Source organism: Rosa chinensis, chromosome 1, assembly GCF_002994745.2.
Source record: "Rosa chinensis cultivar Old Blush chromosome 1, RchiOBHm-V2, whole genome shotgun sequence".
In the NCBI taxonomy this organism is placed as follows: domain Eukaryota; kingdom Viridiplantae; phylum Streptophyta; class Magnoliopsida; order Rosales; family Rosaceae; genus Rosa; species Rosa chinensis.
Genome location: NC_037088.1, coordinates 66,216,833 through 66,240,900, shown reverse-complemented (window position 1 = coordinate 66,240,900; position 24,068 = coordinate 66,216,833). Strand labels below are relative to the sequence as shown.

Here is a 24,068-nt window from a genome sequence, read left to right as displayed (position 1 = left end):
GAGATGCAGATAAGGGCAACATATATATCTAGGCAAAATACTTACTTTTTTTTTTTTTATTTTTATTTAAATAATTCTTGTTAGGTTCTATTGTTTTAGATAAGATACTTATACTGGTTTATATTATGCAGAAAATGGCCGTTTGCTTATCAAGATTTCATCACTTGGGAAAGCTAAAAATGCCTTTGTAGAGATGCCGCTTGATCTCCTTTTGGATTTTCACAGTTAATTTCATCTCCCTGATTTTCAATCTGCAAATGAATAGATGTCTCCAGAATCTTTCCCTTTGCTTCATCTGGACTATGGTCCTTGCAACTTCTATCGTCTGAACTGTTTTCCAGACAATGAGAGAGAAGAAGCTGAGATTCACATAATGTTTTATGTAAATTAATCCCACCAAAACACTCAGATTGAAATAATAGCACATTTCATTACTTTCTAGAAACTCTCACTTTTGAATAAAAGAGTACAATGCAGTTCACCTGCATAATTTAAATATTTCAAAGGAACATTAGCTTTGAACACTTATTCAAACTTCTTTCTAATTACTCGAATAGCTTAGCAGGGCCTCTAAACAGATGACATGCACTCAATGACATAAGGACTCGTGAAAATCAAAAAGCTAATAGCAGATTAATTTCCCTAAATTTTTATGACTGGAATAAATGCACTGGAAAGATGATTGAGGCTAGCTAATCATTATCATTAATAGAGGCCACGATACCCCCTATGGTAGATAGAAATTGAGCCTACCAATAGTACTATTTGCTCAATATTGGTGCCACATAAAGTGGCATGTATCTTTTCTGCAACTCAATTTCAAAGAAGATTTATTAGTGCCAATCATCACTCAATTAAGTTCTATTGAGCAGAAGCTCACCCAGCAAAGAGCACCAAAAAAATTGTTATGTGATTGTGAACTCAAATACATCTTGAGCCTCATTAGTGGCTAAACCATTAGTCTAAACCCTTAATGTTTCTGCTTTCTTCAACTCTGAAAAAAGAAAGGGTAGAGAAAGACTTCAGGGTTTTTATATATTCTGACATCAACCCTTTATAGTGGACGTTTAAGGTCTGTAATCTAACTTTTTCATCTAGTTAGAATATATAAAGGGATGATGCAAGTAAGTTTTATTAGTCAAGAGGAAGAAAAGCAGCAACTGAAGATGGCATTCTTTTGAGTTAGTGGAGAGAAAGCCAGCTAAAGAGAGATAGTAGTTTTTTTTTTCCCCCCTTTTTCTTTTTTGTGTATTTACTGCATTACAGGCAAATTCAAATGACCACGACCAAAATTAATGTACCATATTGAACCAAATATCTGGCCAGACAGAAATTCATGCATATTCTTTAAGCGCTAGCTAAGTGACCATAACAGATTCTTTAACAGCAAAGGGAACAACAAAAATAGAAAATGTATGATCTTAATTAACAACAAATACAGAAGTGTCAGCAGACCTTAACTATAACTGAATCATTTTTTACAGGCAATGTATGATGTCCATCAACAACTTAAAACATAATATAATTTACACATGAAACAACAAAAAAGAACACCTATTCTTCATTCTTCACAAAAGGAATTTACCTATCATTGAAGATTTTGAATCACTACAAATTGAGTACATTATTTACAATATTCAAGGACACAGTTTGCCAAGATAGAAAAAAACACTATTAAAGGTCTAACATGCTTGCTAAAAGATATCAGAACAGAGATGAAACTATTTTATTTGAAGTATTACCTTGATTGATGCTTTCCTTGACTAAAAAACCGAATGTGGCTCAAACTTGATAAGTAAACAGGCCAACTTAATTGAAACACAGTCCCTTGAAATCAGAGAAATTAAACTGCATAAATAAGTATGGTTGATATCAATTCATGAATGTGTCAAGACTAATTAGTGAATATGTAAATTCATTGATTTTGAAGTGAGGTAAAAAGAATTGAAAAGGATGCAGTACAAATTTCAAGAACTGAAATATGAGGCTGACAATTTGAGTCTGGAGAATAAATGGGAGAGTTAACTTTACAGATTTCATTAGCCTAAGATTTCTCCAGGAAAAAAAAAAATTGAACTACTGACATTAGCAAATAAATGCCAACATTTATTCTGAATGCCAATCAAACTAAATTAAGCAACCTATGTTCAAAAACGCTTCATGCTTCATCCCTTTCCTTTAGACAAACCAATAAAAACAAATAACCAACCAAGAAAGGTAGAGCAGCACACACCTCAAACTGAGATTTTGGGGTCCAAAAAAGTATACCATGGCTGTTAGATTTACCTGACCACTTAGCATCTCATACAAAAGTATACCAATGCTCCACCAATCTGCATCTTTGTTGCCACAACAAAGATGCAGATTGGTGGAGCATTGGTATACACATGGCTCCTCAATGTGTAGAACCACTTAGCATCTTTGTTAGACAGCAGAATTTCAGGAGCCATGTATTCAGTGGTTCTACACATTGAACTCGATCGTCTGTACAGCCAAAAAGAGCAATGAACTTCACAGGCAGGTAAAAATGACAATATTAATTGTCAAAGGAACTTCAAGATAAGTGGCAATAAGGTATACAACATATCAAGAAGAAATGACAACTTGTTCTATGGCAGACATGTACAAAGACATTCTTTTTGTCTTTATTTGAAGGGTGGTTGGGTTATGACTAATGACAAATGCTGATCACGAACCCAAGTTTTTAGGGTTGGTGATGAAACTGAGAAGAGATTTGATGACGAACCCAAGTTTTTTGGTGGCCCCCTATTCTTCGTCTGCCTCAGACCAGTCCAGCGACGAAGAAGCCGATTTTTCTCTCTTTCTCACTTTCTGTCCAACCGAAGCAAGCATCAAAGAATCAAAGATAGAACAATAGAACAGATTAAAAGGGAAAAGCAGATGATTGATTATTACCTTTTATGGGTAGATCGTCGGTCAAAATCCAGAATCCGCTCACCCTGATGACGAACCCAAGTTTTTAGGGTCGGTGATGAAAGCTGAGAAGATTTGATACAAACCACCCAATAAAAACCTGCAAATTCAAATCCAATACATATCCCACATCAGAATAAGAGAACAATTCAAAATTGAAACAACAAAGTCAAGGTGCTGAGATGATGAGGTCAGAATTTCCCTCCGATCTCTCTCTCTATCTCTTCGTGCAAAGCAAAGAAACACACCTTATTTATCTCTCTCTCTCTCGATCGTTCTTGATAATTGATCTCTCTCTCAATTGTTTTGGCAGCAATTGAATGAGAAAGAAGGTTATGAAACTTCCCACCCAAAAATCCTGATTTTCGAGAAACTTCCAAAGCTCGACGTATTGAAGCCCAGCCCAACACCCCAGCAAAAAAGCCCAGCCCAACAACTGGCCATGAACTCAATTCCATCCCCTCATTTTTCTTCTCCATTTTCTAAAACCCTCTCAGAACCCCTTTGTCTGCAAATCTCCCAAATCCATGGCTCTCTCCAAACCCTCCTTCCTCACCCACCTCAAAACCCTAGCCAAACCGCCCCACCGCCACCTCCGCCGCCCCTCATTCCTCTCTCTGCGTTCCCTCTCCTTCGCCACCCCCGAAGACGCCGCCGCCGACCGCCGCCGCCGCAAGCGCCGCCTCCGCATCGAGCCCCCAATCTCCCCCCTCCACCGCTCCCAACAACAACAACAACCCCCAAAACCCCAAAACCCTAACCCTAACCCTAACTCCCCCAAGCTCCCGGAACCCGTCTCCGCTCTCTCCGGCAACCGCCTCAACCTCCACAACAAAATCCTCGCCCTCATCCGCCGCAACGACCTCGAAGAAGCCGCCCTCTACACCCGCCACTCCATCTACTCCAACTGCCGCCCCACCATCTACACCGTCAACTCCGTACTCGCCGCCCAGCTCCGCCAGTCCAAGTACTCCGACCTCCTCTCCCTCCACCGCTTCATCACCCAGGCCGGCGTCGCCCCCAACATCGTCACCCACAACCTCATCTTCCAGACCTATCTCGACTGCCGGAAGCCCGATACTGCTATGGAGCATTACAAGCAGCTCATCAACGACGCGCCGTTTAATCCTTCTCCGACGACCTACCGGATTCTGATCAAGGGGTTGGTGGACAATGGCAAGCTGGAGAGGGCCATGGAGCTCAAGGAGGAGATGGTTGATGTCAAGGGTTTCGAGCCGGACCCGGTTGTGTATCACTATCTGATGGTGGGGTGTGTGAGGAATTCGGATTCGGATGGGGTGTTTCGGCTTTACGAGGAGTTGAAGGAGAAGCTGGGAGGGGAGGTGGAGGATGGGGTTGTGATTGGGAGTCTGATGAAGGGGTATTTCATCAAGGAAATGGAGAAGGAGGCAATGGAGTGTTATGAACAGGCTTCGAAGGTGAAGATGAATGCGGTGGCGTATAACTCGGTGTTGGAGGCTTTGTGTGGGTATGGGAAGTTTGATGAGGCGTTGAAGTTGTTTGATAGGATGAGGGAGGAGCATTTCCCGCCGAGGAGGTTTACGGTGAATTTGGGGAGCTTTAATGTGATGGCGGACGGGTATTGTGCGCAGGGGAGGTTTAAGGAGGCGGTTGAGGTTTTTAGGAAGATGGGGGAGTATAGATGTGACCCGGATACGTTGTCGTTTAATAATTTGATTCAGCATTTGTGTAGCAATGGGATGCTGAGTGAGGCTGAGGAGGTTTATGGGGAGATGGGGGAGAAGGGGGTGAACCCGGATGAGTATACTTACTCGTTGTTGATGGATACTTGTTTTGAGGAGAATAGGCCTGATGATGCGGCTGAGTATTTTAGGAAAATGGTGGATGAGAAGTTGAGGCCGAATTTGGCTGTTTATAGTAGGTTGGCTGATGGGTTGGTTAAGGTGGGGAAGGTTGATGAGGCGAAATCGTTTTTTGATCTTATGGGGAAGAAGCTGAAGATGGATGTTGCGAGCTATCAGTTTATAATGAAGGCATTGAGTGATGCAGGGAAATTTGATGAGGTGCTTAATGTGGTGGATACATTGTTGGAGGACGAATGGATTGAATTGAATGAGGAGTTGCAGGAGTTCATCAAAGGGGAGCTGAGAAAGGATGGGAGAGAGGATGAATTGGGAAAGCTGATAGAGGAGAAGGAAAGGCTGAAGGCTGAGGCTAAGGCGAAGGAGATTGAGGAAGCAGAAGCAGCAAAGAGAAGTAGAAGTGCTGCTGTCTCCTCGTTACTTCCGTCTAGTTTGTTTGGGAAGAAAGAGACAGGGTCTACAGAGGCCACTGAAAAAGTAGGTGAAGCTGCCTCAGCTTCTGTGGAGGCTGCTCCAGCTGCTGACACGAACTCGGCAGAGCAAGCAGTCATAGGTGAAAGTTCAGATGAAGAATCCAAAAGCGAGGGTGCAAACGAGCAGGTAGTGGCTTGAGGGCAACATATCTGGTGAAAACAAGGCAGGGGAATGGTCGTATTTTATGTTATCTGCTTCCCTACCTAGTCGAATTTGTAATCAGATTTTAGAACTTATTGGATTACTTTTCTCTACAATCAGTGTGTTTATGGCCTGAACTCGGCAAATCATTCACTTCTGATGTTTCAGTCCTCCTTGTTTAAATTTCGAATCTCTGTACATGAAATGAGCTAGTTGTTTAACATGAGCTAAAAGAGCCATATACTTGAATGCCAATGGGATGCATGAATTTTAAGCTTTTTGATGAAGCTTAAATCACTACTTCGGCTCAATAATAATTTACACAAATCTTGCAGCTCAATTGCAAAGGTGTTCCGTCAATTTTGTTTTGAAGTTTGAATTACTACTTCGGCTGATGTGTTCAATCAATTTCTTTCGTAAACAGACATCATTTAGAGTTGAGACTCAATGTTAGCCATCACCTTTTGGTGGTTATACTTGTTTTAATGGCTACCTATCAGCTATTTCTTAATGCAAAAGTCTTCCTTAGCTTGATTTCTCTCATTCCTCCACTAAATAAAAGGAACAGAGATGTCAAAAGGCTTTGATTAAAAGATAAGAATGGCGCAGTGTTATTAGAATTTTGACTTGATTCAGCAGCATATTGATGCCTTGATGGCAATGATCCTTAGCATAGTGAAAAGGAAAGAAAGCCTGCTTATTATACAATTTATTAAGCTGAAAACTTCCAAACCTCGAGACTTCAGTCCATTACAACATACCAGAAACAAGCTGGCGCGGGTACAACGTACTAGCAACAAGTTGGCACAGGTACAACATAACAAGAACAAGTTGGCACAGGTACAACACACAACAGTGTCTCAAACAACAAAATGTAAACTTCCAAAATCATCTGTCTTAGCTACACAAGTTTGGTATGCACACTCCAGCATCTGGATTTTGCTGTTCCTTCCATATCCTCCCGGTAACTCTCAGCTTAAGCTCCTTCCTATCTCCTCCAGAGAAAAATAAAGCCATGTTTCGTTGAATAATGAGACCGTCATGGCTATCCCTTACCTTCCGGTGGCTATCACGGACACTTCTTGGGGTGCCCTCCCATATGAGTTTCCTGCCATTTGCTCCAACCTCGAGGCTGTAGCTGTAGTTCCGTGCCTCATTCTCATCACCCATAAAACGTAGAAAAGCCATATAAACAGGAGCCATGCCAAGCTGGAAGGCTTCAAAATGGAGGCAGAAGTATTGACCAAAACAATGGAAGACCTGACAGGGAATGCAGATGAAGTTCATAAGGTTCAGGTTTAAAGATATTGACAAAAGTATATGAATAGTAGACAGACAGTCCTAGACAAAAGCTCCTCAGTTCTAAAAGAGATTGTTTGAATGGTGGGATAGATTGCCGGTGACCATTTCCCCCAACAAATTACTCACCAGAAAAGGGATTTGAAAAATCAATTCCATGCAAGCCTTTCCATTAATAAGAAACTTAACATGCTAGCTTCTCAAACCAGTTTGACAAAGGTATCATCATCAACAACGACATGGGAAGGGTAAAGACGAAATAAACCACAGGATTTTGCATTAACTTGACACAACTATTTTGCCAAAAAACACAAAAATTTTGATTTCAATTTGACCTGATATGCATTTTAGAAGCAAAACAAAAAGTGACGGATTGATCACTAATTGATCAATTGGACAATAAGATGGTTCCCCACCATAGTGTTCTCCAAGTGACCGAAAGGTTTACATGCATTACAAAGAGAATACTGTATTCTAGCAATCTAGCTGGTCTCCAGTTTCTTGTCAGCTTATGTAGATGAACATCTACATACACGAATTACATTTTCACTATTAGGTACTTTTAACTTTACCCTTAAAATGTTTTGGTCAAACACCAATTTTAAGAAACATATGGAGTACGAATAAACTTGGAAGAGACGCATCCTTTGTTGCAAAAACCAATCAAGCGATATAGATGTCATATGAAACTTACTGTAAGCATCCAAGTGGCATTCTCTACTTCCCGGGGATTTGACTTTACATAGCGATGGTTGAATGTGCATCCTGTGTGCATGTCTACTTTGTGATCATCTCTAAGATGGGCAACCAGGAAAGGGATATCCCCAACAACAGAGCACTCCGATCCAGCATATGGGCAATTATAAGGTCTGAAATTGCACACTGATTCATGTTTTAGTTTGCTGTAGTAAGGAAATATCTCCGGGCATCCCAAGGAATAATACTTGCAGGGTAACTCCAGGGACTCAGCCACCTTCTCCAATGCTAAACACCTAATATCTCCAAGCTCCTGCCTACAAGTGGGGCAGCGATTGTGGACCCTTGTTTTACAGGTAGAACACAGTGTGTGTCCATTGTGACACTGCAAAGAGGAAAATTTGGTTTAAGAAAAAGGATCTATATTACATTAAGAATTACACCTAATGTAATTTTGGCTCTGATGAATAAGAAAAATCAACAGAATATCCACACTCCATAAAATGACAAAATAAAGAAAAACACTCCAAAAGATACACACCACATGCAAACGAGCATATGCATGTAAAGGAGGTCATGAAACGAAAAAGCTACCTACTCCAGTGAAATATCCTTTACTAAAATCCATGTTACTTCATCTGTTGGGAAACTAGAGGATTGCAACAACAAACTTGCATACTATGTTGTAAGATCATATAAAAGTGATTAACAGTATCCTAGTACATACAACCTGGTTCCCTTCAAGTAAAACCAGGACCTTCCAAAAGACATGTCTTGAAAACACCCTCCCTGCAGAGTCATCAAAGGCTTGCATTGGACAAAGTCACTAAATTGTACCTCTTTCCATCAGCACATTCCATGACTTCAAATACTATATAAACATTGCTCACATCATCTAAATCATACCTGGACCCAGAAAGATCCAGGAAAACTAGGTTAACAATGCTCTCCTTACAATGACAACCCAATCCCTAAAATCCACATTCGACTCAAATACGGGTTCCACAAGTCCACCAAAATCCTATTGACAAAACATATGGAAATCAATCAACTCATTCAAACCTCCAATTCAACATGACCACTCCAATCTAATCAAAAACACCCCCAAAACGCAAGCATTAGGTCAAACACACACCCTCACAAAAAAAAAAAAACCCAATTCAAAATCCACAAAATGCAACAATCCCAAAGCAAAATGCAGGAGAGAACAGAACAACAGAGATAAACAAACTACCTGATGAATCGGTGGGTACATGGAATTCGTACACACCGGACATTCCAGCAACTCATGAACGCTGGTGGCCGGAGCAATGGCGGTGGGCCCCGGAATTCCGGCGGTGTTAGTAACATTATTTCTGGGCTTGGAAGAAGAAAAATCATGGTGGTGTTGATGAGAAGGATGTTGTGGGTTGTGAAGGTGTTGATGGATCTCATCCTCATCAAGACCATCTGAGGATGAAACACACTCTATGCTCTCCAAGTCCATCCCTTTCCTCCCTAAACACCCCCAAAGACCTCAACTTTAATCAGAAACCCAATTCCAGAAACGATGAAATTCGGAATACCCAAGTGATCAGAATGTCATGAAATCAAAATTGAGATTCTGGGTATGTGAAATCCTTCTCTTTCTTAATCTGGGTTCGATTCAGAATTAAGAAAAAGGAGGGGAGGGGGAGGATTGGATTGATGGGGATTCCCAACCCCCCTCTTCTGTGAAAAGGAGGTTCTTTTCTTCTCTCCTTCTCTCTCTCTCTGAGGGACAGAGAAGGGAGAGGAGAGAGAGATAAGGATGGCCGTTGATGAGGGAAATCAAACAGGAGGAGGATTGAGATCTGACGGCTGTGGGCTTCTTATTGGTGTGTTTGTTTATTTAATGCGGTTTTTTTTGTTTGTTTGTTCTTTTTGAAAATAATAAGGTTTGGTACCCTTTGGTTTAAGGACATTTAGTTCCAAGGTTAAAACGTGCTTATGTTAAGGAACTTGAAGTGCAAGACCTTGGTCAACTGATACAAGACTCTGACCCGAATCGAGTCAAATCGTGATTGCCGGCAACAACTTAGAACACATTTACATTCTTTTGTTTTTGTTTTTATTGTGATGAGATTGCGAGCTATTTGGTTACGATAGAAAGTTGATGACACCTATTCATTTATTATTAGGACCAAGGCTCACGAGGGTATCTAACAAAGCCAAAATAACCCCTCGCTGCAGGCGCACAAACCCGAAGAATCTTCAAACATGCTGGCTAGCTTCATGCTAGGCACTCAACCAACCTTACCACACCACGTGGTTAAGAAGATCGATATTGAGGAAGTCAAACTGTTTGAAGATCGATTTTATAGAAAGGTAGATTTCAGTTCCTGAAAGGTTGGGGAGATTAGAGCATCGATGCCTGAGCATACGTATAGGCAAGCATATGACATTGTCTCGAAACATCGAAGCAATGAAACAATCATATACACTATACACTCGATCGAAGAAACAATCATTTTTGACAAAGATGACTATGAGAGATTTACTATAGACTGTATGATGACACTTACAGAGCGTACCCAGCTCTGGAGCCAAACCTTGTGACAGAGTTGTACACAACGAGCTTTATATGATTTATTAAATAAATGTTTGATATGTACAAGATTGCGATACAAATAAGTTTCCACATAAAGTTACATGCTAGCAACAACAGAAGAAAGCTCGGCTTCCCCTTTGGGCGTCTGATTGCAATCTGCGAGACAGAGTTAAGCATTATTAGCATTTTAACATCTGTAGAAAGTAATCTGAAAGCCGAATTCAGTTAACGAATATATGTGGATAAATTACATACCTGAACATCCTTCTCTTTATTTTTTGAAAGATACTGATCCAATGCACCCTTACCATAAAGGATCTTAGCTCCACAACCCTGGCCATCAGTTCCAACTGCCTCTTCATCAATTACAACTGCATCTATTATGTCATCACCAATTCTAACGTCAGGAATCTGCAAAAGAGTGAAGAATCCAACTAGTTATTATTTCCTGTTAGTAAGTTTTAACCAATTCTTTACTTGGTTCATTTGTAGTCTGCTTGGGGCAGTGATACCACAAAACCTCACTTTAAAAAAATTCATATGAACTACTCAGCATACCATTCTTCAAGAATGGTGTTGATCCTACATAGGACAACCTCTTCAAGTAATGTTCATTAACAAATCCTTAATAAGTATGTTGAAAGAACTGTAATATGACATTGAAAATCCTCTTTACAATTGAGGAATTAATTAGGTTCCACACACTCTAACTGAGATATCACATTCATTCTCTAAAAAAAATAACTGAGATATCACATTGGTTCCAATCACATCGCTTAACTGATACTTATGGATATAAACAAACCAACAAGCCACCGAGTTAATAGGTTCAAGTACTCGGCTTCTGAAACCAAGCACCCAATAAGTATGTAGGAAGAGTCTCATTCTAAATGCTGGTTTGCACAAAGTGCATGAGTGGTACTTTAATCCCTATGACGGCAAAATAGTACTTCAACACAATTCCCCTTTCCCCAGATTTCAAGATAATTGTGCTGAGAGGAAAATATTCAGTCCCAGCATTAAGTTATTCATCCCAATCCTTTCCAAGTTATTATAACATGTTGGGATTGCAACAAAAAAGAGAAGTGGCCTAACCTCATACATGGTACCCGTTAATATAGTTTCTAAAATTGCTCGTAATCCACGAGCCCCAGTGTTCTTTGATATTGCTTTCTTGGCAATTAGCCTCAAGGCACTTTCCGTGAAATGCAGTTGGACCTGACTCCTGAGAGAAATAAACCATAGATATAGGTACAAAAGAAGCATGCTTGCAAAGGAAGTGAGGAAACAAGGATTACATTCAACATGCACACAACCAACATGTTAAAAATGGCAATTTTTCACGGAAATAGCAGCCAAACAAGAATTGCTTACGTCATTCATTCGGAACATCATCTTGTATTGCTTCGCTAAGGCATTTTTGGATTGAGTCTCTTATTCAGATTAGGAATGCTGGGTGTAGTCGACCGGCATCAGTGTTCATAGAGAAAATGGTTGAGTATCCAAAGGAAAAACAAAATTCTGGCAAACTATGGGCAAAACCATAGCGAATTGAATACGTGCTTTGGGGAAACCCAATTCATGGGTTCAAGATAGACAAGTTTTTATACCAAACCATTGCAAGATCCCATAAAGCACAAGAGCATTCTGGTCATTAACCATTTCCTTTAAACAGGGGGAGTACATCAAATTTCTGGTTGCATCAAAGGTTATGTGAATATACTAAGGAGTCACAAACGAGAAAAGATGCTGTAAAGAAAAATATATCTATTAATGGCTGCAAAAGCAGCTACAACTGAAGTTTTATTGCGAGGCCAACATTGCAGGCAGCAATGTTATGACAAGCACAAATGTTCTCAAAGAAGAAAGCCCATGGTCCAAAAAAATCCATTTTGCTATATGGGTCAATTAGCGAGACTGTCTGAACTATAGAGCAAACGTAAACAATGATAAAACAAGTTCCTTCATGCAGCAGCAATAGCAGTGATAGTTCATAGTTTCTAGCTCCTCAATTCCACATCAAGACAAAAACAGAGCCCACTGTGAAACAAAGTAGAAGGATCGTTTAATCAAAGGTGGAGAATCCAAATTACAATACCTAAACTAGAAACCAGCAATAGAATGCAATCCAAATTACAATAGTTAAAACCCAAAAAAGAAACCAGCAATAGAATGCATGTAGCAATCCCTCTTCATTTCCGCTCTCGCTTCCTAGTTTTTTCAGGCCTCTGAGTCCCAAGCCATTTAAATCGCCACAATCATTCAGGTATCGAAACTAGAGTTTCATCATACAAAATGGCATCAAATGCATAATGCTGTTCCGCCACCTCCTCAAGACGGTACCGGTCGGTGCAGAACGGCTTCTCTTCTTTACGGCATTTAATCCAGATCAACTCCTTCTGGGTCCGCAGTTTGATCACCACTGTACCGTCTTCTGCAATGAAAATAGGATTCCAAAAAAGGCGGCTACAAAATGAATCGAACACGTCTGGTAAATCATGTAGGTTAAACCCAAAGAGTTTAACCCAAGATTCAGGCCGCCCATACTCTTTCATCACCCAAAATTCAGTATACTTGTTAGCGTCCTGAGGCATCACATCCTGAAACATCACACAAAGACATCCTCCTAAAAGAACCTGAGTTCTAATTTGCGTCATTTCCACGCCATCTTCATTACGGCTAAGAACAGGCAATGGCATTTCCCGAAACTCCTCATTTGCCAGATCAAAAGCATACACAGGTGGCTCGAAAATCCCAGGCTCACGGTTACTGACCCAATGAATCGCTCCATTTGAATAAGTCCCCAATTCTTCAGACCAGGGGCGGTACGGCGACAAGTAAGGAGCTTTAACAACTTTCCAACAGTTGGCTCTGACTGAGAACACTTGCACCTCCATAAAAGCACCCAAATTTGGTATGACCACAAGTTTGTAGTCGTCAGAGGCCGACACTTGACCAAAACCATAATATACACCGATCCCATTCTCTTCCTCTGTTAATTTTATCATCCCAATCTGAAAATTAGGACAAGGTATGTTGCGGAAGAATCCAGTTGATGGGTTCCACATTACCAGACTATTGTAATCATCAGAACATGGTTGGAATCGAGACACCCTAACATAGGGATGGAAATTGGCTAAAACTACCAAACCATTGCAAGAGCCCATTACTGGAATTTGGCTACACCGCTGGAATGGGGAGGTGAGATTTTTGATCGAAAATTTATCTTGCACGGATTGAAATCCGAAGGGTACCATAGTTCCGAGTGTACCTTTTGAAACGTTAACGATTAAGACATTTTGACGGAGGTGGGATGCTGCTAGTTGGAAATGGGAGTTGCCAAATTGGGGGTCGGAAATGATAAGAGAGCGCCAGCGTTTTGAGACACAAGTGAAGCGGATCAAGGACCTGACCGGCAAGCGGCAGAGAATGTTGAGCACAACATGTTCAGGGACATGTTGGAGCTCCTGCTGCTCCTTGTTCCTCAACATTGCCAACAACTTCAATCTTCTCAACCCAACTAAACTGAAACCCAAAATTGAAACAACAACAACAACAACAGTAGTTACACACACAGAAAAATTGCAGCACAATCTGAGACAAATGAAGAATCAAAAGTTACCCAGATGGAGATGGATTTTGTGGGTGCTCCAAGGTTTGTGAAGAGACTCAAGGCAAGAGGGAAGGGTTGAAATGAATTTATTTTAGGATTTGCACTAGTTCTCTGCTTGATACTAAAGCTAAAAGAATTAGAATTGAAACAAAGAGCTGATTTCTCAAACCAAAGGAGAAGAAGGCGAAAGAGGGGATTTGGGATTCCTGCTTATTAGAATTCCTTTCGATGTCATCACTGGCACTGCGATTTTGAGCCACCTGTCTATGCTTTTGAGTAAAACCATGGAGATCCTTGCAGTAATGGCAGTGCGGTAAATCCATAGAAAGGAAGGGTAATGGCAATGCAGTAAATCACATAAAATGACAGGGGCAAAAACGTCTGCAAACTATTCATATGGAAAACCCTTCCTGTCGTATATGTATACTATTATTAAGAGAAGAGAGTTTGTCAACCAAAACATAAAAATTTTACCGAAATATCCCTAAAATATTAAAAAACATTTGAACTGAAATATTTAAAAATTACAAAATGGTCAATTAAAAAAAAGGCTATTATAGGAAAACTTGTTGGGTGTAGTAAGAGATTTTATAAGTTTGCTGAGTGTACTTAGATATTTGCTAGGTATATTTAGAAAGACCCTAAAATTGGAGGTTTAAAAAGTGGAAATTTTCCTGCACCGGCTGTGTAGGTGACCAAACATTTTAACTCTTGATATTATTATTATTATTATTTTTCTGAAATGAGGTTTGGAATCCAACCTAATTGCGGGCTCAGTCTCACGCCTGATTTCATTTATTATATTAATAATAAAATTTTATAATGAGAGGACATAAAACCTGAACCCTATGCTACAGATTATAATAATTCTTTAAAATACATCCTTAATAATAGCCCCAGGATTCTCATTTAACTATATATATATCAAGTAAACCAACACTAGCAAGGTGCGGCAAGTGATCTACTATACAATTTGCTTCTCTAAATATGCGTCGAACCCTGACAGACTGAAAACCCGTTATGTATACTTTGCAATCTTCTAGAACCCGACCCACCTCGGACAAGTCCACCTCATCCTTGCTCAGGGCCGTAACTAATAGGATAGAGTCACTCTCAATGTCCATTTCTGTATAACCTACCAAGTTAAAGAGTAGCTCTACACGTTTCAACCTCCATATTCAGGGCCGAGTGAGCATGTCTAGAAGATGCGACTCCTACATCTACATCATTGCGAGGCCAACATTGCAGGCAGCAATGTTGTGACAAGCACACTCATGTTCTCAAACAAGAAAGCCCATGGTTCAAAAAAATCCATTACGCTATATATGTTATATGGGTCAATAAGCAAGAATGTCTAATTTATAGAACAAACGTAAACAATTTTTATTTCCTTCATGCAGCAGCAATAGCAGTAAAAGTTCGTTTCTGGCTCCTCAATTCCACATCAACACACAAAAACATAGCTCATTGTGAAACAAAGTAGAAGGATCGTTAATCAAAGGTGGAGAATCCAAATTACAATACCTAAAATAGAAACCAGCAATAGAATGCAATCCAAATTACAATAGTTAAAACCCAAAAAGAAACCAGCAATAGAATGCACGTAGCAATCCCTCTTCATCTCCGCTCTTGCTTCTTAGATTTTCAGGCCTCTGAGTCTCAAGCCACATGAATCACCATAATCCTCAGGTATCGAAACTAGAGTTTCATCATACAAAATGGCATCAAATCCATACTTATATCCCAGCACCTCTTCAAGACGGTACCGGATGGTGCAGACTGGCTTCTCTTCTTTGCGGCATTTAACCCAGATGAGCTCCGACCAGGAACGCAGTTTGATCACAACTGTACCGTCTTCTGCAATGAAAATAGGATCCCAAAAATGGCATTTATATAATGAATCAAACACATCTGGTAAATCATGTACATTAAACCCAAAGAGTTTAACCCAAGACTCAGGCATCCCATACTCTTTCATCACCCAAAATTCAGTATACTTTTTAGTGTCCTGAAACGTCACATCCTGAAACATCACACAAAGACATCCTCCTAAAAGAACTTGAGTTCTAATTTGCGTCATTTCCATGCCATCTTCATTACGGCTAAGAACAGGCAATGGCATTTCCCGAAACTCCTCATTTGCCAGATCAAAAGCATACACAGGTGGCTCGAAAATCCCAGGTTCACGGTTACTGACCCAATGAATTGCTCCATTTGAATAAGTCCCCAATTCTTCAGACCAGAGGCGGTATGACGACAAGTAACAAGCTTTAACAATTTTCCAACAGTTGGCTCTGACTGAGAACACATGTACTACCATAAAATCACCCAAACTTTGTATCACCACAAGTTTGTAGTCGTCGTCGGAGGCCGAGACTTGACCAAAACCATAATATACACGGCTCATTTCCCTCTCTTGCTTTGCTTCTCTCAATTTTACCATCCCCATCTGAAAATTTGGACAAGGTATCTCGCGGAAGAATCCAGTTGATGGGTTCCAGATCACCAAACGTTCAAAATAACGACAATATCGTTGGCCTAGAGGTAAAGAACTTAGTCCATTGCGATGGGAATTGCAGTAGCCTAAAACTAGCAAACCATTGCAAGAGCCTATTACTAGAATGTCGCTATACGACTCGGATGGCCTTGGCCAGTTGAGATTTCTGTTCAATAAGTTATCTTCTGATAAGGATAGAAATCGAGAGCGTAACATCTCAGGGGGTGTTGTACCTGCTGAAATCAAGACACTGTGACGGAGGTGAGATGCTGCTAGTTGGAAATGGGAGTTGCCAAATTGGGGGTCGGAAATGATAAGAGAGCGCCAGCGTTTTGAGACACAAGTGAAGCGGATCAAGGACTTGACCGGCAAGCGGCAGAGAATGTTGAGCACAACATGTTCGGGGAGATGTTGGAGCTCCTGCTCCTCCTTGTTCTTCAACATTGCCAACACCTTCAATCTTCTCAACCCAACTAAACTGAAACCCAAAATTGAAACAACAACAGAGTTAAAACTAAGAATCTTTAGAGAACAAGAAGCTTTAGAGGATGAATTCTCTCACCCTAATTCTAGACTAACAAGGAAAGTAATCAAATCAAAAATTACAATCCTGATTCTATACAATTAGTATAATTCTATTCCTAATAGTAATCCTAAAATATCTATGACTCACAACAAACAGTAGTTACACACAGAGAAACTTGTTGATGATAAAATTTTACGGTTTTCTTCAACCACGGATCAAAATTGCTGCACAATCTGAGACAAATGAAGAATCAAAACTTACCCAGATGGAGATGGAACGATAGAGATGGGAAAGAGTGAAAGACCTTCAAGGTTTGTGAAGAGACTGAAGAGGGACGGGTTGAAATGAAGATTCATTCGAGGCTTAAAGAGTGGAAGTGAACCACGTTTTTATGTTGATCTCTAACTCTTGATTTTTATTTTTTTTATTTTTTATCAGATAAACAATTTAAATGTTAGGATTAGTTTTTTTGTGAATCAAACTCACAACTTCCCACTTACAAATGGGAGACTATACCACTAGGCCAAATGATTCTGCGCCTCAACTTTTTTTTTTTGGTTACAAGCGGGGCCTAACGGGCCCAAACAAAAGCAGCAAAAAGAAATTTAAGTGTTAAAGAGCTCCTCCTAGCTCTAGAAACAGCAGAGATGTCATCAAGATATGCCTGAGCAGCATGGACAGGCGGGTTTTCAAAGATGATAGTGTCAAGCTCATGATTGATGCTATCCTTAGCCAATGAGTCAGCAGTCATATTGCATTCCCTGAAAATGGGCCTCAACTCTTGATATTGATAATTAACATTATTTTTTTAAATAATTAAAAAGTGTCTTTAATGTAATTTAACCGTCCATTCATATTGGTGTAAGTGCATGTCGGTACTCTGAATTCTCCTCATTTATAAAGCATCATCGCTCTTCGATTCGGGTTTGGGCTTGGATATTGATATTTCTGTTTAGGCCGCCAGTCCCCATTTTTTTTCTTTCTAAAAGAAACTCAAACTACTTCAAATCATGATGTCCCTAATTAATACTATAGGGTTTACACTATGGTTTCGTTATGGCTAGTTATTCTATATATCGACTGTGCAATTGAAGTAACAAATTTACAAATCTAATAGATTTCAGTTGTTGATATTTATAGGTATTTTTTTTTCTTTTAATAACACACAAATATATTTGATGTTATCTAAGCATTCATTTATATTAGCACAAGTACACGTCAGTGCACTAAATACTCTCTCATAATTAACATTCTTGAGCAAAACTGGTGCTTCTAAGGTTGTGAACCATGAAGAACTTGCAACTTGCACTAAATTTTGTTCCTATACGCAAAAATTGTAGCTTTTCTGGTGATCATAAGTTGCATCAATTCATCTCTGATTCAAAAGTTACCTCTTATCCAATTGATCAGTATTTGTTCAACCATGAGGAAAAACAGAGGTTCTACTTTATCAAGATCGTTGTATATTGCACATGGTAGGATAATGTATGGATATATAATCTTTTTTGCAGTTTATGGTTTGCAATGAAAGACAAATCATTGCTAACGAAAAGGATAAAAAAACAGTGTTTCAATGATAAATGAAATTTTGGTTTATTAAAAAGGGACTCAAGAACTCAAAGCAATGAAACAATCAAACTGTCTGAAGCTCGATTTTGTTGAATAAATATAGGTAAGCATATAACAGTCTGGAGACATCAAAGCGACGAAACATTCAAAATACACTATACACTTAATCTTGAGGTTTCCGGTGGCTGAAAGTTGAAGAAACAATCATTTTTGACAGAGATGACTATGCGAGGTGTACTATAGACTATCTGATGAGACTTACAGAGCGTATCCTAAACAGCTCTGAGCCAAACCTTGAGAAAAGTTGTACACAACGAGCTTTATATGATTTATTAAATAAATGTTTGATATGTACAAGATTGCGATACAAATAAGTTTCCACATAAAGTTACATGCTAGCAACAACAGATGAAAGCTCGGCTTCCCCTTCAGGCTCTACATCAGACCCTTCGGTGGTTGCAATCTGGAAGACAGAATAAAGCGATATTACCATTTTATCATCTGTAGTAAGCAATCTGAAAGCCAAATTTAGTTAAAAATTATATGTGGATAAGTTACATACCTGAGCATCCTTCTCTTTATGTTTTGAAAGATACTGATCCAATGCACCCTTACCATAAAGGATTTTAGCTCCACAACCCTGGCCATCAGTTCCAACGGCCTCTTCATCAATTACAACTGCATCTATTATGTCATCACCAGTTCTAACATCAGGAATCTGCAAAAGAATGAAGAATCCATTAGCTATTATTTCCTGTTTGGAACCAAATAAATAATTTACTTAGTTCATCTGTAGTCTGCTTCGGGCAGAACCACAAAACCTCACTTGGTTTGTAAATGAATTCATATGTTGGGAACAGAAAATTATATTATGCAATTTGATGCACATCATTTCCTAAATTACTCATTATACCATTCTTCAAGAATGGTGTCGATCCTACATAGGACCACCTCTTCAAGTAAATGTTCATTCACATATCCTCAGGAAGAATTTTGAAATGAACTCTAATATGACATTGTAAATCCTTTACAATTGAGGAAATTATTAGGTTCCAATCACTCCCTAACTGAGAAATCACATTGGTTCCAATCACATTGCTTTACTGATACTTGTGGTTACAACCAACAAGCCACTGAGTTAAAAAAACTTGGTTCAAGTACTTGGCTTCTGAAACCAAGCACCCAATTAATATGTAGGCTTCTTCTAAATGCTGATTTGCACAAAGTGAGCAAGACTCTAATCCTTAAGATGGGGCAAATCGCAAATTAGTACTTCAAGACATTTCCCCTTCCCCAGATTTCAAGATAATTGTGCTGAGAGAAAAATTAGTCCCAGCATTAAGGTATTCACCCCAATCCCTTCCAAGTTATTAACATGTTCAGATTGCAACAGAAAAGAGAAGTGGCCTTACCTCATACATAGCATCCATTAATATAGTTTCTAAAATTGCTCGTAATCCACGAGCCCCAGTGTTCTTTGATATTGCTTTCTTAGCAATTAGCCTCAAGGCAGTTTCCGTGAAATGCAGTTGGACCTGAGAGAAGTAAATCATAAATATAGGTACAACAGAAGCATGCTTGCAAAGGAAGTGAGGAAACAAAGATTGCATTCAACATGCACAAAAGCAACGTGTTAAAAATGGCGATTCTTCACGAAAATAGCAGCCAAACAAGAATTGCTTACGTCATTCATTCGGAACATCTTCTTGTATTGCTTCCCCAATGCATTTTTGGGCTCCGTTAGAACCTACAGAACATCTTTGCCAGTAAGAAACAAATGGAATGTACTTAATATATACAATAAATAGACTTTTCCCCCACACATCAACAAAATGTTTTCGTATCATACACATTTACTTTCAAAGGAAAGAAAAACTCAAATCACTGGACATATCAGTAATAATATGAATTGTTCAGAAGAACAGGTATGCATAAGGATAATCACACAAGTATGTTCATGCTGTCCCACATTGATTTCTAATACTTAATTTCCAATCAGCCATCACCCCATGAAGACTACAACAGCTGAGATAAAACCGTAGTGTATGACATTTGCCATACATAAGTGGCAGACCTGTTTCCACAGGAAGAAAAAGAATGCAATATTTACCTGAACTAATTGATCTTCAGTTAGTGCAGATAAGCTGACAAGGATAGGAAACCGTCCAACAAATTCAGGTATCAAACCGTATCGAATAAGGTCACTACTTTCAACCTGCCAAAAGAGACAGTTCTCAGAGTGTAAATTTCTAAAATGAAGCATGGTATTTCTGAAGAAGTAGAATCTTATCAAAATATGTAAATAGCTATACGTTGTTACTATTCAAGACTGATGGGGACTTACAATCTCCAATAAGGATGATGTAACCGCAGCATCTGTAACACCACCAGTTCTCATGTTTGCTCTAACTGGAGCACCAAACCCAATAGAGGAATCTTGGCGTCTGTAGGGAAGCAAAAGAGAAATGAGCACTTTAGATAGATAAGAAAGGTAACAAACGATAACATAATCGCAGTGTTGGGATGGGATAACCTTTCTGAGATGGTTTTCTCTAAGTCGATAAACGCACCCCCACATATGAAAAGAATATCCTTTGTGTCAATCTGTGAAGGTTGAAGAAACAGGAAAACAAAGTAAATAACAAGATGATGAACAGATTTCAAGTATAATATGATTATTGCTTGGCTAGCTTATGGTGATCAAGATATGACTGTATCCATGAGATAGTAAATAAGCACTTCTACTACAGTATGTAGGTTGATAAGACATATAACTTGTAACGCACTGCTTGTACCTGAATATTTTCACCCCTTGGATGCTTTCGAGCGCCCTTTTCTGGAACATTTACAACCTAGATCAGAAGGAACTCCTCATATCAGAAATACAAGCACTGAAATTATCCCCTATGGATTATATTCTTTTCAAATGAATACCAGTCAGCCATCTCCACATGCCAACTAGAACTAAAACCAAGAGATTAAGCAAACGTGCACTTACTGTCCCTTCCAACATCTTTAGTAATGCTTGTTGAACACCTTCTCCAGATACATCTCTGCTGATATTTAGGCTCTCAGCCTACAAAATAGGAGCTAATGTAGGCAGATATAAAGGAGTGGTAAACTGGATAGAGAGAGAGAGAGAGGTGGGGGATAGAGATAGAGATAGAGAGAGAGAGGGTGTAAATGAACCTTTTTGGTAATCTTGTCAACTTCATCAATATAAACAATTCCTTGTTGTGCAGCTGCCACATTGTAATCAGCAACCTGGCATAGAATACAGATAAAGATACATGATCTGAGTCCATAATAAGTATAGAAGTGTAGACTCCAAAGTATTTTCTTGATGATAAAACAGTAAGTCATTTTAAATCAAAACGGTAACAGAGGACAAAGGAGCTTTGATGCAAACAATTATCATATGAGAATTATGGCATAGACAATTCAAACAGCTTTACTTTTCTCACAGATTTTAATAAAAGGTAAATAGCATAGAAGGACGTAGTTACAAGAATAAATCGAAGGTACGAAAAATGCTTCCATAATAGACTGAACACATATAAAAAATTTAGCTAAGACGTGAATAGAATATGCTAGTGAATACATACCGAAAGAAGTTTGTATAAAATCGATTCCACATCTTCCCCCACATATCCTGCCTGCATGTGACGAAATGATTTCATGGCCATATCAGAATGACAGAAAAAATGCATATGGAATCGCTACTAACTCTGTTTTCATTGTCATATGCATAGCAGCAGAATTTGAGACAAAAACCATTTGAGAAAAACAGGCGTGTAATGTAAATTATTTCCTTAGGATCATGAAGGCCAGCATTGTGTGCAACAGAGTATACAGGCTGAATAATACTCTGCATAAATGACATTCAATTACAGAAAAATGATAAAAGAGGAGCAAAACTTTCCTGAGTTAATGTTGTTGCATCTGCAATGACAAAGGGAACATTCACAAATCGTGCCAAGGTTTTAGCAAGTAGTGTCTTCCCTGTCCTTGAAAGAGCATTAAAGAGAACAAGTGAGACATCGAAAGACAGAAACGTCCAACTCTATTATAACATACATGCAACTCAGACATAAGCTATCTCAAAGTTTTCATGAGACCTCACGGGAATTAAACCTTATGCATGGAAAAGCTCATAGATCATTCACCAGTCTAATGCATTTCAAAACTACTTGGAAAATTTAATTACCTGAGCCGGTTGGCCCCATTACAAGAATATTACTTTTCTCAAGCTCCACTCTATCGTCATTCATGGCATCCGCTTTGTTGTTACCTGAATCTCCTGCAGACCTAACATCCAACACAACATCATGTCAAATATTCAATCACGAAAACAAAACAAAACAAAAACAACACCAACTCTCAGCTTTCTGCTAACACAACAAGCTCCAATATACTCGAAAACAAAAACATAAATGCACAGAGAACACGAGAGCTAACCACTTCTGCTGAGACTCATGATATATCCTCTTATAATGATTGTAAACGGCAACAGACAGTACCTGCAAACACAATTCAACACTCAAAATTTAACAACAACTACAGAAAACATAAACTTCCGAAAACTCGAAAAACACATAACAAAAAAGTCTTGACCTTCTTAGCTCTCTCTTGCCCAATTACAAACTTATCAAGCCCCTTACAAATTTCCTTTGGAGTAGGAAAACTACTCCCCAGATTAGACCCACCCCAACAGCCATCCTTTGAATTCGAATCAAACCCTCCACCTCCACCACCGGCCGGACCACCACCACCACCGCCGCCGCCGCCGCCCTTCACCAAATTCGACCCCGGCCCGGCCCGAATCACAATCCCGTCACCGGACCAAACCTCCGGCGGGTCTCCATACGTCGACATAACACTACTACTGTTCAGTTTCTGCCCCAAAGTCCTATCACTGCTACTCCGGCCGTCTCTCTGGCCTCCCAGGTTTCCGGAAAACGACACCGGCTTGAAGGCCGTGAAGTGGTAGGGAGTGTTGACGAACAAGTCGTCGCCTTTGCTGCGGTAGTGAGAATTGGCGACGACGCGACCGGTGTGCATGTAATTGAAGAGGAAGTAGCTGAATTGCGAGACGGAGTCGCGGGAGGGTTTGGACCTGAGCGCCGCCGCGGCCATTGTTGTTGGGTTTTCCGGCGAAGAAAAAACGAAGCGGGAAAAGGGTTATCGGAGATTTGATGGGTTCATAGAAAATGGGTCCAAGATTGAAACTTGGAGTGGGGGTTTGGGGAAAGAGAGTGTGAATTGAAAAGGGTTGGTGTTAGATTTTGGGAATTTATCATGTATGGTCAGGAATTTTGATGATGGAGAAAATGGAAGAAACAAGAGTACAAAAGTGGAAGCTATAGATATTTGGGCAGAGATGGTAATAACTTACAAGAAAGAAAGAGGTGATACTTGTACGACCTGATGAAGAGAAAGAAGTGATATTTCAGAAGAGGGGCCTTAGGTTTTGTTGAATATCTCTATACCCATCACCTCTCTAATACTTTTTACTGCGTTACTCACATTACCCACTTGAAACACTAATTTACTCGACTCCATTCAAAATCTCATGTTTTACGGATGGTGAGATTATGCATGATAGTGTGAATAGAAATAGGATTTTGCATGGTTTGATACGTTGTGAGGTGTGAAACACTGTGGAATGCATTGGCATGGGAAAGTTGTTAAATTTTATTATCATTATTTTTTTATTTTTATGAAATTCTCTTGTATTATAAGCACGAATTTTAGAATATAGTTCAATTAATGGAACACCGAAATTCCGAACTACTGTTTTTTTCTTTTATTATTTTCTGACTTTAAAAGATTAAAAATATAAGAACATTAATTTACTCGACTTCATTCATAAAGATAATATTTCATATATAGTGACTTGGTGAGAT

At 39.4% G+C, this 24,068-nt stretch overlaps 5 protein-coding genes and 1 long non-coding RNA gene across 15 annotated transcripts; 1 reads left to right on the top strand and 5 right to left on the bottom strand.

Annotated features, from left to right (window-relative positions):
- Positions 1-69: 69 nt before the first annotated feature.
- Positions 70-3,320, bottom strand: LOC112184600. 9 transcript variants are annotated; one of them, XR_005804443.1, is made up of 7 exons: positions 3,183-3,315; positions 2,917-3,034; positions 2,747-2,832; positions 2,287-2,484; positions 1,743-1,848; positions 436-482; positions 70-330 (listed from the first exon to the last, which is right to left on the bottom strand). It is a non-coding gene; the product is annotated as an uncharacterized LOC112184600 (long non-coding RNA). The 9 variants fall into 9 exon arrangements; XR_005804442.1 differs by having other exon boundaries at positions 70-359; positions 453-482; XR_005804447.1 differs by having other exon boundaries at positions 1,743-1,827.
- A 100-nt stretch (positions 3,321-3,420) lies between these two features.
- Positions 3,421-5,667, top strand: LOC112183276 (pentatricopeptide repeat-containing protein At3g49240, mitochondrial). Its single transcript, XM_024321624.2, has one exon. It carries the CDS (start codon positions 3,462-3,464, stop codon positions 5,388-5,390), a length of 1,929 nt encoding a protein of 642 aa, XP_024177392.1. The 5' UTR covers positions 3,421-3,461; the 3' UTR covers positions 5,391-5,667.
- Positions 5,668-6,066: 399 nt separating this feature from the next.
- On the bottom strand, positions 6,067-9,198 carry LOC112183290 (E3 ubiquitin-protein ligase SINAT5). Its single transcript, XM_024321631.2, has 3 exons — positions 8,623-9,198; positions 7,387-7,773; positions 6,067-6,653 (listed from the first exon to the last, which is right to left on the bottom strand). The coding sequence occupies exons 1-3, from the start codon at positions 8,872-8,874 to the stop codon at positions 6,291-6,293; spliced, it is 1,002 nt and encodes a 333-aa protein (XP_024177399.1). The 5' UTR covers positions 8,875-9,198; the 3' UTR covers positions 6,067-6,290.
- A 969-nt stretch (positions 9,199-10,167) lies between these two features.
- On the bottom strand, positions 10,168-23,600 carry LOC112183207 (CLP protease regulatory subunit CLPX1, mitochondrial). 2 transcript variants are annotated; one of them, XM_024321620.2, is made up of 15 exons: positions 22,777-23,595; positions 22,621-22,682; positions 22,370-22,470; positions 22,085-22,164; positions 21,768-21,818; positions 21,352-21,426; positions 21,161-21,238; positions 20,958-21,014; positions 20,696-20,766; positions 20,507-20,606; positions 20,273-20,377; positions 19,847-19,909; positions 19,575-19,697; positions 18,725-18,880; positions 18,227-18,625 (listed from the first exon to the last, which is right to left on the bottom strand). In XM_024321620.2, exons 1-15 carry the CDS (start codon positions 23,296-23,298, stop codon positions 18,551-18,553), a joined length of 1,719 nt encoding a protein of 572 aa, XP_024177388.1. In that variant the 5' UTR covers positions 23,299-23,595; the 3' UTR covers positions 18,227-18,550. The 2 variants fall into 2 exon arrangements, with proteins under 2 accessions (XP_024177387.2, XP_024177388.1); XM_024321619.2 differs by lacking the exons at positions 18,227-18,625; positions 18,725-18,880; positions 19,575-19,697 and adding exons at positions 10,168-10,368; positions 11,053-11,175 and having other exon boundaries at positions 22,777-23,600.
- Positions 11,708-13,818, bottom strand: LOC112183259 (F-box/kelch-repeat protein At3g23880). Its single transcript, XM_024321623.2, has 2 exons — positions 13,580-13,818; positions 11,708-13,482 (listed from the first exon to the last, which is right to left on the bottom strand). The coding sequence occupies exon 2, from the start codon at positions 13,446-13,448 to the stop codon at positions 12,216-12,218; it is 1,233 nt and encodes a 410-aa protein (XP_024177391.1). The 5' UTR covers positions 13,449-13,482; positions 13,580-13,818; the 3' UTR covers positions 11,708-12,215.
- LOC112183243 (F-box protein CPR1) lies at positions 14,977-16,993 on the bottom strand. The gene is made up of 2 exons (XM_024321622.2): positions 16,855-16,993; positions 14,977-16,545 (listed from the first exon to the last, which is right to left on the bottom strand). The coding sequence occupies exons 1-2, from the start codon at positions 16,947-16,949 to the stop codon at positions 15,207-15,209; spliced, it is 1,434 nt and encodes a 477-aa protein (XP_024177390.1). The 5' UTR covers positions 16,950-16,993; the 3' UTR covers positions 14,977-15,206.
- Positions 23,601-24,068: the final 468 nt, after the last annotated feature.

Excerpts from the sequence above, each read along its gene's own strand:
- LOC112183259 (XM_024321623.2), bottom strand. The coding sequence starts at position 13,448 with ATGTTGAGGAACAAGGAGCAGCAGGAGCTCCAACATGTCCCTGAACAT.
- LOC112183290 (XM_024321631.2), bottom strand. The coding sequence starts at position 8,874 with ATGGACTTGGAGAGCATAGAGTGTGTTTCATCCTCAGATGGTCTTGAT. Across the intron at positions 7,774-8,622 it reads TGTACCCACCGATTCATCAG|TGTCACAATGGACACACACT; the intron begins GTAGTTTGTTTA and ends TCCTCTTTGCAG. Across the intron at positions 6,654-7,386 it reads ATGCCACTTGGATGCTTACA|GTCTTCCATTGTTTTGGTCA; the intron begins GTAAGTTTCATA and ends ATTCCCTGTCAG.
- LOC112183243 (XM_024321622.2), bottom strand. The coding sequence starts at position 16,949 with ATGAATCTTCATTTCAACCCGTCCCTCTTCAGTCTCTTCACAAACCTT. Across the intron at positions 16,546-16,854 it reads ATCGTTCCATCTCCATCTGG|TTTAGTTGGGTTGAGAAGAT; the intron begins GTAAGTTTTGAT and ends TTTGGGTTTCAG.
- LOC112183207 (XM_024321620.2), bottom strand. The coding sequence starts at position 23,298 with ATGGCCGCGGCGGCGCTCAGGTCCAAACCCTCCCGCGACTCCGTCTCG. Across the intron at positions 20,378-20,506 it reads CATCATCCTTATTGGAGATT|GTTGAAAGTAGTGACCTTAT; the intron begins GTAAGTCCCCAT and ends CTCTTTTGGCAG. Across the intron at positions 18,881-19,574 it reads TAATGGATGCTATGTATGAG|ATTCCTGATGTTAGAACTGG; the intron begins GTAAGGCCACTT and ends ATTCTTTTGCAG.
- LOC112183276 (XM_024321624.2), top strand. The coding sequence starts at position 3,462 with ATGGCTCTCTCCAAACCCTCCTTCCTCACCCACCTCAAAACCCTAGCC.